The 17,621-nt window shown below is 41.9% G+C and overlaps 1 protein-coding gene across 5 annotated transcripts; it reads right to left on the bottom strand.

Moving 5' to 3' along the window:
• Window positions 1-475: 475 nt before the first annotated feature.
• On the bottom strand, window positions 476-17,619 carry GPR89B (G protein-coupled receptor 89B). 5 transcript variants are annotated; one of them, XM_017731486.1, is made up of 14 exons: window positions 17,578-17,619; window positions 14,895-14,954; window positions 14,044-14,147; window positions 12,465-12,571; window positions 11,521-11,622; window positions 8,529-8,649; window positions 8,201-8,281; window positions 4,945-5,054; window positions 3,915-4,012; window positions 3,430-3,522; window positions 2,990-3,085; window positions 2,326-2,415; window positions 1,590-1,655; window positions 476-1,432 (listed from the first exon to the last, which is right to left on the bottom strand). In XM_017731486.1, the coding sequence occupies exons 1-14, from the start codon at window positions 17,617-17,619 to the stop codon at window positions 1,226-1,228; spliced, it is 1,377 nt and encodes a 458-aa protein (XP_017586975.1). In that variant the 3' UTR covers window positions 476-1,225. The 5 variants fall into 5 exon arrangements, with proteins under 5 accessions (XP_017586975.1, XP_008629755.1, XP_017586976.1 ...); XM_008631533.2 differs by having other exon boundaries at window positions 3,915-4,003; XM_017731487.1 differs by lacking the exon at window positions 17,578-17,619 and adding an exon at window positions 17,526-17,573.
• Window positions 17,620-17,621: the final 2 nt, after the last annotated feature.

Below are 17,621 nucleotides of genomic sequence, written 5' to 3'. Positions count from 1 at the left end.
AAATGGCATAAGCCAGGTACTCTGTGCATTATGATCCTTTTTCCTCCTAACACTGCAGAAATTTCTTCCAAACATTAAGTTAACTTTGTAATTCACATCCCAAGATGTTTAATCACTATTCTCTCTCCTCTGCATACAGCTCTGGATTAGAATACTGTATGTAATTCAGTCATGCACATTTGTCTAACCCCAAGTCACCACCACGTTGTCTTGAATGCAGCATAAATGGTTCTGTAATACTGGTGCTGTATACTTTGCCTCCTTGCTGTACACCAAAGACAATACAGAAATAAATTGTTTAGAATGGTTATTTTCCCCCCTCCAGGTCTTACTCTCACCACGTACAATTTATGTCCCAGAACAATTATAAAACAAACAAAGCCTCAGAGAGTGGCCATGGGAACCTACAGGTTTAAGTCACACGAATAAAATTTGTAACATACAACGTAAACAAGGCATGGCAGTGGTCTTTGACTTTACACTGAACTCTAGATAGGAACCCAAAACCTCAGTTCCACTGACACAGGGAGAGAAAAGAAAAGCTGACACTCAGTAAGAGAAAGCCAATCTCCAGCTGCTAAGGACGGTAGGTACTAGTGATACACACTAGCACACACTGCATACAGAAATGAAGTTCTCTCCACTCCACTTCTGCCAGACAGCAAATCCTAACCACCTTCTATCTAGCTCAAATCCAGCCAAATCTTTGGGACTGACAAAAAACAACTGTGATGCTTGCACATTACAAAAGCTTATTTAATTCCACAGACTCAAACATTCAATTCCAGAATTGCCATCCTCCGAATCCCAATTACGAGTTGATTTTCAAAAGAAAAATCACATTTCTTGGTGCCTTCTATGAAGATGTTGTTCCAACAGTAGGAGGTGTTCCCTCAGCCAGCCTACCACACAAGTTCTGATGCCCCTGGATAGTGGTATGCCCACGATTGCTTTTATTACTTGGCAATGAACTGTTTCAAGTTCAATACGCACACCCCTGTCCCTTCCAGCTGTGGCACTGAACAAAATGAGCCACAGAGCTTGATGATGACATGTGTGGAGGTTCGAAGAGCCAAAACACACAGAGCAGTCCTGTCTCTCCGAGTTTTGCAGATACACTGCCAGAACACACAGAACAGTCCTATCTGTCCGAGTTCTACAATCCACAGGCGTTGCAGCAGTGCAGCTGACTGGACAGAGAGCAATGCATGGCTGCAGTTCTGCCTCAGAGGGCCATATGCTTTTCTGGGGCTTGTTTGTGTGCTAAATAGAGAAAGAGGATACTGGACAAGGCACTAACTAGGAATATCACATCAAACCAACGGTGATAGAAGTTGAACTGGAGCTCTCCCAGGACTTCTGTAATAATGGTGCGGTACTCCGGAGGCATGCTCATGCGGATCAGGAGCACTGATGACACAAAGTACATTCCCTGGAAGTTAGAACAGGGACAGCAGTTACTGCTTCACCACAGGCTCTGAGCCTAACAGGGGACAGCACACAAAGATATTGGTATGTGTTTATACACACACAAACAGGTCTGCAAGCGCAAATGCACACAGGGTGTGCCCACGGCTCTCCATACTCACCATGATCTGTGCTAACAGCAGAACAATAACATTGGAGGACTTGCTGCTGGAAATGGCATAGAAGAACTAGGGAAAAAAAAAAAACCAAAAACATTAGAAATAAGCAGTTAGGTAATTCTGATGTGCCTTAGGACAGCGCGAAAGGTACATACCATTCAATACCTTTTCATCCAAAAAAACTAATCAAAACATTCTAGAGGGCTACCTGTAGCCTACTTTCATAAACCTCAAGCTTTCATAAACCTTTCATAAAATTTCATAAACCCTAGTCTGAAACCTCAATCTCCCCCAGGCAGTTGCACCTTGTGGTAAAAATCACAAAACAATACAGACAAGTTTAAACATAGGTACCAAAGGCCAGGTCAAGTCAATGAGTCACATGTCTGTTGAGTCAATGCCTTTCAGTAGTACCAGCATCTTAAATTAAGTAATCCAAATGCTTTTAATCACCATCTTATCAACCTTACTAATAAGCCTTGGCTACAGCATCATTTTGAACCCTTGCTTACATTTAGCATCTTATTTAACATCTAGATCCCTTCCTGACAGAGACTGAGAGGGGAAATATCCTACAAAGGTATTTTTCCTACCTTCCTCCCTCTTGCAAGAATTTCTATTCAGACATTTAAACATAAATGCATATTGAAAGTTTAAGACAGTATTTGTTCCATCTAAAGGTAAACATCTCATAGTGAATTTCTCTTTGTAAAACCACTTAAAGAGACCCAGTTCTTACCTTTGTAAGTGTGATTAACAACCCTCTAATAGAGGTAACAATGATTATTCCAACAAGAATAAAGGAAATGTGCTGAGACCAGAATTTGACCTGTATCAACAAGAAGAACACAGTTAAAACTGTAACCTCATTTACACCACATTGTATAGCTGTCAATTCTTCAGGGTCTTTGTCCTTCCTAACTATACAGATATCCATTGCAGACAGCTTTATATAACAGACATTTTCACAAATGTATTAGCAACTGTTTACTCCAAACACAAGAGAAGGATATTTAGTTTATACCAATCACAAAGAACCCATTTTGAAACATACCCCAAAACAGGGATATGTTTCAGAAGTGTAAACGACAGAACAACCATTTGCATAAGCAATCAAAATTACTCTGTAGCTGAATGTATTAATCTAAGCAGGTTGCCTAAAGTGCTTCCATTTCTTCAAAACAAAAAACACAAATCACTGCCTCTCTGGCAAGACCACATCACCACCTCAGCATAAAATCAGTGTGAAAGCAACGTTCACTGCATATTTTCCCTTCCTCCCACTAAGTCAAAAGTCAAAGCCACGTTCTCAGGGTCTATCACTTTCTCCCTAGCAGCAGGATGGTTTTATTTAGATAAGATATGAATTGCTGAAAAGGCTGTAAGAATTAATAAAGGCTCACATCAAACTGGATTCCCAGGTAATTTACAGTGATCTCAATCCCTCTTGTGACTGGATCAGTCTTCCCCACACGGTCAAATACAATATTGATGGTTGCCTGAAAGAGAGATGGATTTACATTCAAGCAAAAAGGCAAAAGCATTTCACACTCTCACATGTGAGGCTCATGCATGACTCTTCTATTGTACCATCAAGGAAAGGGCAGGGGACAGTCAGATTGTCTAAGAAGGCACAGAACACATCCACGTAAGAATTACTGGTCTAAGGCTGTATAGAAAAAAGCCAGACCCAGAGCTTTATTTCAACCAAGGGCCAGTTTCTTTCAGAATTTCTGCATTTTAATGAGACTAGAGTGTAACTTGATGAACTGCATGCATAGCATAATCTATGCAGGGTATGATATTTGCATACCACAAAAAATGCAATAAAATATTTACATACCATGAAGATTTTCCAGACACAATAGATGGAGAAAAAATAACCCAAAAAGTTAAAGTATTTTCCCTGGAAAGTTTTGGAGTACTCTATTCTCTCCTGGAAATACAAAAAGACAAGAGAGGAAGTAGAACACAGAAAAATACATCATTTCCACAATTACCCACAATATAAATTGTAACGGAGCACCAACAGTAGCAAACACAGCCCCACCTTTCTGTATCTTTTAATTCAAATGTTTCTGAACTCGTGATTGTTAATTCGTAAGCTTGTGAATGGTTATGGGGCCAGTGGGGCAAACTCAAGGATGGATCTGAACTGAAAGGGAACTGTAATCCAGCCCCAAAGCTAAAGAAACAGATCCTCACTCCACTGCATTACAACAATTCACCATCTACCTACTGAACGGGTTTCAATTTCTCATAACAGATGTTCTCTTTCAAACTATTCTGACCTCCCAACACCCATCTGGGCAGTTATTTGCTGTATACCTTGGTTGCATGCAAGTCAGCAGTTTCCAGGAAAAGCTGCCGACTCAATTCTTCCAGGGCATCCACTTCTTGCTGGATAAGGGACAGATCTGGCAAACCAGCATAGTCAAGGCTAGAACACACCAAAAATTCTTAATTAAAAACAAAACATTCCCCACCTTCAGCCCAAGGGCCACATCTAACGGTTTGGTCTCTTCTTTGATCCTGATCAACTTTTTCACTCAATCTTCATGCTCCTCACTAATACAGCACCAGAGAAATCTCCAGGATGTACGTGGTGAACACTACTCCAGTTTAAGGAGGTAGGCAGGACACAGTATTTAGGCAGTCACGCAACCAACTCTTTATTTCTCTGCCTGGGAAACACATCACAGAATAGAACCAGAGCTCTCAAAAACTGCTGCTCCACTTTGATCAGTGTCCCTTGCCACTGAAGTGCATCTCACAATATGCCATCCCAGATCATTTTCATAAACAAAACTGCTGAGTACCTGCTCCAAGAGATTAGTGATTACTATGAAGAGTCTGTTAAATAGCCAAATTCTGATTTTAGCAGCTAGTGAGAAAGGAGAGGAAGAAGAGTCCTCAGCCTTAAACATGCAAAATGCACACTTCAAGTGATCTGACAGAAATCATTGGTAAGTAACTGTTAAGAGAAGTACAGACCCTTGTAATTCCCAACAGATCCCTTCTATAGGGAAGATTGAAACTGGGTGATCTTTAGGGTCCCTTCTAACCCAAACCATTCTGTGATTCTGTGACAAGTGTGCATGTCTGTCCCCTGATCTGCTGTACATTTATAGAGCAGGGCAGAAACATACAACTTCTGCCTGTGTCACAGTAAAACCATGCCCAAGCCTGGGCAAAAGGTCAGATGGTGCTGGAGAACAAACTTCCCAGGAGATGTTAGGCTTGAAATGTGTTGAAACACAAATGCTTTGTAACTGTCCCAACTAACATTTTACCTTTCAAAACAAAGAAAGCTGGATCCACCTCCCAAGGCAGGTGCCAGCATGCAGATGAAGGATACTTTCACTGCCAGGAACAGATGTTGTAACACTTTTTATCATTCCCCAGAAGCCAGTGGGTCTGTTATGCACTTCTCCTCTCTGGAACATTGTTCTGTGAGCCACTGCTATCCTGAAAGAACAGAAAACACAAGTCCTTAGGAATAAAATATTTTTATGAAAAATCAAAACAAGAAAAAATAAAACAAATCCACCAGTTTCTTAGAAGATGCTGTTAAACTAAATTCACTGAAAACAATGACCCTTTTTTCTTGCCCTAAACATCAACCTCGTTACATAAAATTATCCTGATTAGCTGTGGAGTAGAGCCCAGACCAAATCAAGTGCGATTGAATGAGACACTTCCCAAGCCTTTCACTCAGGATCCTGTTTCAATCCTAAAGGGGTTTAAACCCAGTTAAAAATAAGAATTCAAATGGATTTTTCAGCCATATGATTAGTTGCTTTCCTTTCCTCAAACACACAGCTGCGTTATCTCAAGCTCAGGACTTTTCATGCTCCTCTCTCCCCTTGGACACCTCTTCTTTATCGCTGCACATCCGCCTTTTCCATGGAGCTATGAGCTCTGGGTGGTGTGCAGAGCACCCTCTGATATGCTGTCACTCACTGCTGGGCTGCATGACAAGCTGCTATGAAGCAGAAACACACAAATCCATTCTTGGACTGAACCACTGGATGCTTCAGGCAACGTGAATGTGACTCCTGAAGTTAATTCCAACACTCCAGCAGCAGCTGTGTACTGTCCCTCACACTCCCATGCGCACCAAGGCATAATCCCCACGAGCAGTGTTGGCTTCCGGTCTCGTTCCCTCACATTTCTCCCCACTGAAATTTGTGAGCAAGTTATCCATTCCTAAGCTGAAAACTTTTCACAGGATTTTCAGGATGATCCACAATTCTGTGGGGTTCAGTCCCTTTCTTGTAGCTGCAGCCAGCATTGCTACATTTGGCACCGAGCCCTACTCAAGGTTGTTAATAAACAGTGTAATAGAAAAAAAATTTTAAAAATCATTCCGTTCAAATCAGCAAAAGAAACACCCTTGGGGCACCCCACATACACATAAAAGCACATATGGCCACAGACTAGAGAGACCTTGGAATCCTGATAGCTGCAAAATTTAAGAAATGCATTTTTAATCCTTGCTTTCTTCACAGTACACAAATTCACGTGGTCCATGCCAAATGATCCACAGCATTGCAGCAAAAATGCAGCAATGTCCAGGTGAAGCACAAGGCTATAGATACACAAAGGCAAATCTGTTCTTTTGAGAGGTGAGAGGGATCTCTGTATCCACACAGAGGCCAGTTCTGGAGACCTCACAGAAAGGATCCACAGGCAAACCCCACAAAAATCTGTTCGTGTAGATTGGTAATGATGTTATGTGATATTTGTGTCTCACATCAGTTGATCTGACTCTTTCATGATCCAAATGAAGCAATGTCATCACAGAATGCTGGCATTTCAAACCTGAGGCTTAGTTATGTCACACCTGCAAGGATGAGTATAAAGAATCTGACAGCTTTAGAGCTGAGTTTCCATAAGGCCTTACTTGATTGTGTTCAGGAAGGAGAGAAAAGTGATTCCTGTGCAAAAAACATCAGGGCAAACAACCTTCACCAACTATCTCTTACTGACTAGGAAGTCAGCATCAATCAGGGCTGGCATGAGAAGAAATGTCAGGATCAGCAAAGAAAACAAAAAGCTTTATGTTCTATTGCCTTACAACTCTTGCGCTCACAGGTAAGTTCTGAACTACCAATAATACGGAACTGTAGCATTTACCCTACACCGGAAAATACTGCTATTCCCACCTGTTCTGCCAATTATTTGGATTGCATTTGGACTGATACATATCATACTTTTCAAATTCTGCTTTATATGAACAAATAGTCCAATCATGCAAGCCAGTGCTCCCTGTCAAAGCAAAAAAGAGAACAAAATCTACAGAACTCAAGCTTCTGCTATTTCTTGCACAGTTCTGAGACTACCTAGTTTTGCAGTTTGTTTTGGGTTTTTTGTTGGGCTTTTTTAAACATATACATGAGTTTCATTATAATTCCCAAGTCATTAATACGTGGCTCTTCATAATGGTTAGGAAGTTGCTATATTCAGAAGATACCCTGGCCGTAGGAAGGCAAGAAAGTGCTAGCTAGTTACAAGCCTCTGGCATCCTTACTTTTACCCCAACATCACGCTTCCTGGACCAGAGGTCCAAAAACACTGTACAAAACAAAAGAGCAGACTCAGAAACAGCACTACACAGTATCTTTTAACTCCAAAGACAGTCTTTTAGTATGCTTCCAGCCAATTAAACCTGAGTAATTAAATTCTCTCACTACTTACCATCTCACACATGACCACAAATACAGAGTTTACCGTTGTTGACCACTTAACATTTTCAAAGGGGAAGGAGGTTATGCTTTAACTACACTTCCATCAGCTAATACTGATCAGCAGATACATACACGGTGATAAACTTAGCAAGGTTAGACTATCTAAAAGCTACGTTAAAAGGTTCCATTGAAACATTAGGACACAAAAGGTAAAGTTGGGGAGACTGCTGTGAGAATTCAGTGTCAGACAGTCAAACCTTTGAAGTGACTCCAGTGACTGGATTTATTCTGCACTATTAGCAAGACATGAAATATATGATTTGTAACAGCAGACAAAAATCTTCTCAGTGTAAATCAAATTACATTGTTTCTGAAAGCAGTTTTTTTAGCTTGGGGTACATGGAATAAGCTAAACCAACACCAGCAGAATTCTGAGAGCACACTTGTGTAGTACAGTATATCTACATCACCAATGTTTTGCAATTCTGCAAAATTTAACCAAAATAAACCTTGCTATTTGCAAGAATATAGATGTGTCCACACCACCTCACTACCCTACTTCAGCTTTGACCAGGATCCACCCTATGTACAAACCACTTTCTGTCCTGAAACCACCAGTAAGAGCCAGCTGCAGTGGCCTAAGGGTCACTGACTAAGCAGGAGAGAAAGGTGCCCATCCTACAGATCAGTTACGCAGCCAGCAGAGCGACACATGGTCTTGGAAGCCTGATCTGTGCCACTGCAGTCACAAAGGGCACTACTTAGTGTTAAAAACAGTCATGTATCAGGCCAGAACAGAACACCACACAGCTCAACCCAATTCAGATTTCAAAAACCATCTTATACTACTTCAAGAACCATCTTATACCATACTGACTGAAAATCTTTGAGGCAAACGGTTTCATGCTAATGTTGCCCTCTCACCTTTTTTTCTTGCTAACAATCATGTCCATAGTCTGAAGGAGCCGTCGCTCCAGAGCCAGAATATCTGCATCTGTCACATTCCTGCAAAATAAAGACCCCCAATTAGGCCTGCTACCCCATTTCAGAGGAGATGTGCACATGCCCATGAGACAAAGAGAAAAGCCTGTGTAAGGAGAATATGCATCAGCAGTGGAAATGGTTCTAGCATGCAGACATGACAATAGCTAGATTCAGAAAAAGAGTAACAAAAAACTTGAAACAACGCCACAGGAAAAACAGAAAAATAATCTCAAAAAACTGGGCAAGTATTTCACAAGGCTGCAGTTACCTGAGAAAGTAGGACATGTAAGTGTATGGACAGTTGACAGCCCCAAATCCTGACAGCAAAGCCATGAGTGTCACCCCAATCACACCAACGCGGCTGATGAGCTGTTCTATAGACAGGATTCCTGAGGGAGGGAAAAACATGGCATCAGCAACCTTGCTCTCTTCATTCTGCTCCACACTTGGTGCCCTCCTAACACAACACAGAGCTGCTTAATTAATCTGACTGCCTTCCCACTGCAATGACCCCAGGTAACAGGAAGGACAGACAGGGACTAGGAAAAGAAAGGGGTAGGATGTCTCCCTCAGAAATCACATTACCACGCTTAGAAACGGGGACAGGGAACTCCAGCTGTGAAGAAACTTAAGACAGATATATGGATATGTGGAGAGGACTAAATGTCAATATTTTGGTTCCAAACTAATAAAATGTTTGCCTTTGGCTGAGATGGGAACACAGACCATCCACCAGGCACTTATAAAAGAGTGTCTTCCATAAAGACACTTCTGCAATTATCAGCAATTATTACCAAACCAGTCAGTCCTGGCAAACTGGACTAAAAATGTCTGAACCATAGAGAGGAACCCCTAGCCTGTCAAGTGGCATTAGAAGTGACCCCTCCAGATCAGATACAAGTTGTGCTTGTAGGACAGTGGAGTTGGGAAGCTTAAGCTGCTCCTGGCTGTTCAGTATTCATCTGGTTGACACAAACACTTTGTTGAGGTGACCACCAACAAGGTCTTTACCTGAGCACCAAGTGGACTCTAACATGTTACTCAACATGAACATCAAGCCTGTGCTGTAATCATCACCAAGCACTGAAGCTATATTTATTCTTACACACAGACCTCAACCTGTCTTCCCAGGACACAGTGCCACGTGTAGTAAACACCACTCACTTTTTAGGGAGCTGGTTACAGAGCAGCTGCCACACACAGCACATTTGGAGCTTACACGATTGCAAAGCTGAGATGGCCGAGCGCCAAGCCACATTTCATGCTTCAGAGAAGTGGAATAAATGATGAAAACAAGGCAAAAAGACTTCACAAAGGGAAACTGAGACACCCAGTCATGTGCAGCTGCACAGAGATTTACAGGAGCTACAGAATGTGCTACAATACACTGGCCTTTTGCCCCACACAGTCAGACTGCAGCACTTAAAACAGAGGTGCCTTCAAAATGACATGACATTCCACTGGTTGGAGCAATGCTTTCCCGTGAAACTCACAGCAACCCTCTTGTGATCAGGTCACATAAACTGAATGAAAGTTCCATCAACTCACATAAAGGTAAGAGCTTTATTAAAATACTGGTGTGTCATCAAGCATAACCCTCCTTCCACTACGAGCTCCCAAACCCAGGTCTCTTAAATAAGCTGCAGACCAGCGGAGCCCTTGATCAAGGGTGCACTTCCCTGCTGCAGGACACTGCCATCCCCATCCCCACCTGCCTCAGCTGGGTCACCACTCCCTGATGAAACCCACAGCAGCCTTGTCCATACATGCAGGACACAGCACCCCAAAAACACAGCAGGGAACAAACATGTAGAATCCACTGCTTTAACCATATGTCTATACCCGATAGGAGAAGGCACTCTACAACTCTTAAGTGGAAGTATCACACCCTGTAAAGTACAATTAAAAACAGAAAACACCCTACTACCTGTTCTGGAAATCTGCAGGTGTTACACAGCCTCCCAGAACCTTTTGGTGACCTGAGAAGGATTACCCAAACCCCACAGCTAAGCTCCCACTGGGTTATTCCATTCTGCCAACTCACACACCTTCTGCAGCTCACAGTGGATACAACTTTTTCTTGGCCATGGAACACTGGGCAGAGGGATCTGCACTACACATCAGCTGCTACATTGCAGAGGCAAATGACACAATTACAAAACACAAACACACATTTTCTCTTAGGAAACTTTCAGGATCACAGATGAAAGGGTGAGCAGAACCTACAGCAGTCGATATCCTTCAACTTCTCATATGAGTACAGAGTCATGCAGCTTCCTACAGAACAGAAGGACTAAGCTGCAATGCTCAGACAGACATATTCATCAATTTCAGTGAAACAGACTGAATTTCACATGATGGGCACAATATACAAGCAATTTTCCAGTGCAGGGAAAATATAAGGCAAATATAAGTTTCACAGGAAACACAGGTAACAATCTGGTTCTAATCCTTCAGCACACTGAGGTGCCTCAAGGATTCAGCACAGCCAGGCACATGCTAACAAATTCTGTTGGACCCAAACTATCCTGAGTGCACACAGTATCTTCACACTGTAAATACTCTTGGTTCCATGACCGCAACAGATACCCAAGCTAATTCTGCACACAAATAGCTCTGGCATCCAGCAGGACTTACCAACTCACACTCCAGTCCCATGCAACTGCACAGCCTCTGGGCTCAGGCAGAGCAGGAATCTGTACCAAAGCCAGCACAACTGCCAGGCTACAGCCTGGGCAGCTCTGGTGTTTAGGCACAAAGCTGTGTTTTGTCAACTGGATAGCCACTCATGCTAAACTCATCTGATTGAAGCCACAAGAAAGAAAAATCTGACTGAAAAAATGTCAGATGAAGGAGTGATTGTTCAGCTGCTTCTTAAATAAACAAGGTTTAGTCTCCACAATAGAAAGAAATAAGTAAATAAAAATTGTGATCAACTTTTTGTGGAGCTAAAGCTTCTGTGTCCTCAAAAGTACATCATGTCCTTACATAGCCTAGGTTCAGCTAGGACGTACTTCATTCAAGTTTTCCTGTGGTACTGAAAGAACACTAATGAAAATAATCCAGGTGTATCCATGCCTTTTTGTCAGTCTGACTACCTTCATATTACAGATTTCAAAGCAGAGCAGACCCTCAGTTGCAGGAACTACTTTCCACAGTCCCAACTGCAGATCTGAGATCATTATAGGTCCAAGGTAAAAGTGAAGTAACAAAGCCTATTTGGGCAGGGGGGAAGAAATCAGCAAGAAAATGAAACTCACCATGTTTTGGGCTGAGGATAGGAAATGGATCCCCCAACTTCCAGAAGAAATACATGAAGGTCAACCACACAACACATGCAAAAAGGAGTTTCTGTCTGTGCACTAATGGAGAGGAAAAAGGGAGTGTTTAAAATAGGTTCTTCCTTTAGAGCTTTTTATAGCTTGCAAAATTTCTACATTGATCTAAATGCTACTTTGAGCACAGGTGGCCAAAGCAGGCGTCACCTGACAGAGCTACAGCTTGCAGTGTGCACCCCGTCACCTCCCACAGATGCAGCCAGTTGAGAGACCACGACTTGTGACAGCTCCTGCAGGGACACACTTGGCCTTTTTCCCATTGTGGGACCACTTCACTGCTTGCTTCTTGTGTGACCTTGAACATGACTCCTAAATACTTCATCTTCATGGCAAAACCACACATTTAATATTCCCAACCTATGTGCCTAAGCTTCACACAAAAGAGCGACAAATATCAACAGCCCAAGGGTTAGGTGTCCATTAGCCCATAGAAGAGGCCTCATCCAGACAGTAGAAGTAAAAAAAGCAAAAGTAATTTATTGAGCTTTTCTGCTTCATGAGTGATGTATTGAGCTTCTCTGCCTCATTTCTTTTGCCCCCTAGCAGAACAACATAGCCTTGCCAAGGATTGCAGAGTTTGGCTGCAAGCTTAAAATTGCAAAGGAACAAATCCCAGTAACACTACTCTGAAGTGCTCAACTTTGTTGAAACCTGTGAAGAAAAGCAGCACTTGCTGGGGTCATGTAAAGCATTTCCTGACTGTTCAATGAATGGTTCATGCTAAAGCATGAAGTTCCAAAGGGAAGTTATCTAGCCAGACAAAGCCAGGGGAAGGAGGGAGCTATGAAGACAGTGACCAGAATTATTTCTCATTTGTATTCTTTGTCTCAAATTAGCAACTCCCCTGCCACAAACCAAGTACTCACATAATCTGATATTGCTCACAACAAAGTAACCAATATAGAAGGGCACCATGAAGACCAGGATGAGCAAAATGACACACAGGTTCAGCTTCCAGTGAAAATATCGAGAGCTGAAATAAAGCCAAAATACTGATTAGCACGGTATCATAATACAACAAATTTCTCAAAGAAAATTGCATGTCAGTGAAATCTTTTCAACTACATCAAGCATTGAATAATATTAGCCTAGCATATAGAATATTCCGGATTTTTTTGTTTTTATTAGGGCAGTTGTTTGGTTTAGGGTTTTGTATGGTTTTATTTTTAAATACAGAGGTCAAGAATGTGTATTTCAAAATAAACACTGGGTATTTTATCAAACACTGTATTTTCTATGTTGACTAATGCCAGTTGCAGCATGATTCACGTGACTGCTCATCTAGTTGAACAGTAAATCAAAACTAAGTAGCAATTAATTTTCTAATGAACAGCTGAGTCAAAAAAAGAGCTAATTCATATAGAAAAGACTAAAAATATTTAATGTTGATAGTTCAGCATGTTTCACTTCAGAGAGAATTGTCCCATCTGCAATATTTTGCAAAGCAAGGTTTTATAAATATGTATCTCAATCAACATGAACAATACTCCCTCTGACCAACTGAGAGTAGTCAAATGCAGGTGAGATTCATCTTGGCTGAACTGACATTTCACTTCACTTGAATGGAAAAATACATGCCCCATTCCCAATATCAACTCATATCCTCTTTATCCTCAGGGAAGAAGAAATTACAAGGAGCCTTGTCACTTTTTCCTAACTAATTCAGAGGCAAACATTTTCATGTGTACTGAAGTCTAGCCCTTTACTGAAGCTTATAAAAGCATTCTCGTCAGTGATCTCTCTGGCGACCAGCCCCACACATTAATAACATACAGAACTAACATTACCTTTCATCAGTTCTGCACTTCTTGCCTTTCAACCCCTCTGACTGCTGTCTTATACTTGTATGATGAGATAGAATAAGAAGAAACCCAACTTAGCCTCTACATGTTATTGTTCTATCTTCTCTTTCCTACTGACTTCCCAAGTTTTTCCCAGACAGTTTTTAACATCCCCTTTATGTGGAAGTCCTCCCCCATGGTCAGGGGAAGATGCACCTTTGATTCACAAATCCTGTACTGTTACAGATTAGCTTTCACTCCACAATTAGCTTTGCATCTTATTCACTGCTCTGACCACCACAGAAAAACTCGTGCTTGAAGTTTCTATAGTGCTTAGCATCTGAAAAGTGCCCTTAGCATGATCTGAAGCTTTAACTCCCATAAAAGAAATCATTTCTTTTGACTTCACAAATGGAGAAAGTCAAAGGCCTTACCCTAAGGACCTAGACCACATTACCAGCAATTCCATGGAAAATTGGAAGCTTATGGCTTCTAGTCTCATTCTCAGTCAAATAAATGTTACTGCACAAACATTTTCATTGAGTTATTGACAGTTTTCTCACATGATTTCCCCAATCCAAGACTAATCCATTAATTTAGAAGTTAGACTAAAGATGCTGTAGAGCACAAAGTAGGCCAGTCCCCAGTGGGCTCCCAGACTCACCTGCTGTTCAGCACTCCCAAAATCTCAAAGATGATGAGTTCAAACATGGTACAAGAGAAGGCAAAAGTCACAGAGAAGATTACCTGGACCACATACTGCCGCACCTGTAATGCAGAGAAAAATCCAGAGACATCAGGCATTTACATTTCTGGAATGGCATCCTGATATCCCTCAGTGAGCAAAACAAATCACAAGGTACAATGGCCCGCAACTGGGTCTCTTGTTGCAAGGCACCAAGACCTTTAACTACTTAGGAGGAAACCAAAAGCCTGTTGGAAACCAGAGGGCAAACTCATGCTAAGAGGGCTCTTCGATATTAACCTTAGACTTAAAAACAAAATCCACACCACAAAAACTGTTGGGGTCTGAGTTTGGCTTGCACTTAAGCCATCTCTGACCTAGACTACAATCTCATAGCCCACTACAGATAGAAGAATGGCATTTTTATTCCATCCAATCCTCACAACTAATGCAGCTGCAATGGACACATCTCACTGAGTTCAAAGTTAACCACTGGATTTTATTTTGCCTCAAAAATTTCACTTTACATAAGGTAGGCTTACTAGGGCAAAAGGCAAAACAGTTTCCTATTACTCCTGCATGTCCTCCATATTTCTTTTTATTTAACAGTAGCCAGTATGGAAACTTTCAGTGGCCACAGAAAAACCCATTTCCTCAGATAGCTAGGAGTCTTTCAAATAGAAGCACAAGAGGAAATTAAAAAGAAAGGAACTGCAGGTAAGATAAAAGGGATTAAAGAGAGGAATAAGGCTAAATGCAGTTTTAAAAATATTTCTAAAATTGGGAGTAATTTTTAAGACACAGACTTGTAATGAGAGATGCCTTCTCACCTCATAATCCTTGAAGAGCTTTCTCATGAAGAAGAGCCATCCAAATCCAAAGAACAGCACCTGCAGAAGAGATTAAGCACTTAACATTTGCATCCTGCAACTTGCAAAACACAAACCCACTGCACTGCTGATTGTAAATTAAACAAATGGAAGGAAAAGAGCTAAGCCAAAGTACCCAAGACCTACAAAAGATTAAAAGTTGCCACAGTACCAAGGGAAAAAATGGTATTTTAAATATCCAAGTGTAGCACACACAAAAGGCTATGGCCTTTAGGAAGATCTAGTCAAGACAGAGTTCTGTGCTCCTAAATTCTCAGAATTCCTCAGCCTGCCAGAATCCTTTGCACTGTTGATTCTTGCTTCACTCTTGTAATCTACAGAATTAAAGCCTATGGGGTTTTTTACAGGAAATACAGTAATAGAGGCAAAGCAAACACTTGAATGTCCACCGCATCTTCTAGGGATGAGTAAATTTTATAAACACACCTGCTGTTTCTTGTAGACTAGAAGTGCACGTGCATTTTTTGTAGAGGTCTTTACAGTGCATCTGGTTAGACACTGACACACTGTGGGTGAAAGGTGTTACAAGCATCTCTAAGGTGGGGAAAAGGAAGTGCTAAATGCCCCAAACCCCAATCTGGAGTTGAAGAAAGCCACATGGACAAGGTAGAGGAAGCAGAACAAGCCAGTAACACTTTACATTTCAGTGGCTGTCAAATCACATGACAAAATTTGTTTAACTTTCTTCACACTCCTGAAGGGATCAATTTAATATCACAGCTATTCTGCAGATGACTTAAATGAAATAACCCCAAACCCCAATCTGGAGTTGAAGAAAGCCACATGGACAAGGAAGAGAAAGAAAAAAAAGCCAGTAACACTTTACATTTCAGTGGCTGTCAAATCACATGACAAAATTTGTTTAACTTTCTTCACACTCCTGAAGGGATCAATTTAATATCACAGCTATTCTGCAGATGACTTAAATGAAATAAATACAAATTGAACAAGGTGGCCAAAATTGTAATTACCTGTCTTCAGAGAGTAAAAGGGGACTGTGTTGTCAGGCCTTCCATGGGTATTCCCATCTATTCCTCATAAGACTGAAAAGGAGTGTAATGATTTAAAAGAACCCAAGCAAAAAGAGAATTCAGAAAATACTTAATATTTTTTACAGAAGTAGCTTTGACCAAGGCAAAGACAAAATTCAGCATATGTCACACATCAAGGAATAAAGTCAGTGTATCTCCTCAGAGCACATAGAAAAGGCCAGAGCTTTCTGCCCACCCTACCATGGAGATGGGAAACTTTCAAAGACAAAAAACAAAGGAATTATTGTGGATTACTTCCCTGCACGTCAGGAGTAACCACAGCGGCAAGGGTAACACACTAACATGATTTACAGACAAGGAACACCTGGAATGCTGGGCAAGAAGATCAAACACAGCTGCCTTGAAAGAAGAACTAAAATAGGAATGAAGTCGAATGAGTGATTTGTAACAGCTGGCAAAACTTGTTTGAAGAGGACTACTTTAAAGTAGCTGCTAGCAAAAAGCAAAGATATTTCATAAGCCTCCTATCTAGAGGTCATAAGTTAAAGAAGTATGATAAGCAAATGAGATCTACATAAAGTAATTCCACATGTAACAGTGGGAAGGAGGAAAAAGGTAGAGACAAACTCTTCAAAAAGAAGTAAGAGAAAAAGATTAAGAGATAAGTAAGTACAACAATAACAGAAAATTGCATATGAAGATTAGACTCCCCTTGTGTCAGGGACTGGCCAAAAGCATAGAAAGACATTTTGGTAAAAGATCACAGTCTAAGACACAGCAGGTGAATGTGACATGTAAGATCAGCAGAATCTTGAGCATTTGACAATTACATGCACCGACTCGAACATCTAACTTAGGACTGCTGAAGATGATGGGAAGATTCAAAGCTGCCATCAGGAATGAAAGAAAAGCTATTAGATAAGTTAGAGCTCAGAACTCAAAGCAAAAAAGTGGGAGGTTTTGTTCTGGGCGAATTCTTAACAGTACCAGAGCTATGTTCAAGCCACCAAGAGCGAAAAAGTACGTTGTGAGCAAAAATCAAAGCATTATCACGTAGGAGGGCATCGCTCTTCTGAAACCAAAAGCCATCCTGAAAACTGTCAGGAATTAGGCTTGTGCACTGAAGTCTATATAAGACAAGCACCTGCTGCTGAGAGGGGAAAGGGTCCCATTCCTCGGCTCATCCCTCATCACTACAGAGCAAAACTTTCACGCCAGCTCAGCAGCTTAAATCAGATCCCTCTGTGATCCACCTAAACTCATTTTCATCTGGTCCAGCTGCCTAGGATCGGCCTTGTTGAGGAATATCAGGAACAAACCAAGTACTCAATGGAGACCAACAAGATGAGCTTCCCTGTCTGTTCCAACTGGAGAAACTTAAATTTAAGCTTAAACGGAGCTCGGCTCGCCTTGGTTGGACCCGGCTCGGTCCGGCCCGGCCACCCCTGAGGGTCCGCGCGCCCCTCGCGCGGAGAGCTGCGCACGCGCTGCCCCAGGCCCCGCCCCCGCGCTCCCCGAGGAGGGGCAGGGCGCGGGGAGAGGGGAGCCCGCTGGCGGCGGGACCTCCCCGTTCCCTCACCCTTCTCCTGGCCGGAGGCGCGGCGCCGCAGCGGCGGGGAAGGGGTGGGTACCTGTGAGGTGAACATGATGCTGGAGTCGATGAGGAAGCTCATGG

Source organism: Corvus brachyrhynchos, unplaced genomic scaffold (assembly GCF_000691975.1).
Source record: "Corvus brachyrhynchos isolate BGI_N302 unplaced genomic scaffold, ASM69197v1 scaffold152, whole genome shotgun sequence".
NCBI lineage: Eukaryota > Metazoa > Chordata > Aves > Passeriformes > Corvidae > Corvus > Corvus brachyrhynchos.
Note: the sequence above shows the minus strand (reverse complement) of the source record. Positions and strands in the feature narration are given on the sequence as shown.

Excerpts from the sequence above, each read along its gene's own strand:
- GPR89B (XM_017731486.1), bottom strand. The coding sequence starts at position 17,619 with ATGAGCTTCCTCATCGACTCCAGCATCATGTTCACCTCACAG. Across the intron at positions 11,623-12,464 it reads TGTGAGCAATATCAGATTAT|TGCACAGACAGAAACTCCTT; the intron begins GTGAGTACTTGG and ends CCTCTCCATTAG. Across the intron at positions 1,656-2,325 it reads TGTTAATCACACTTACAAAG|TTCTTCTATGCCATTTCCAG; the intron begins GTAAGAACTGGG and ends TTTTTTCCCTAG.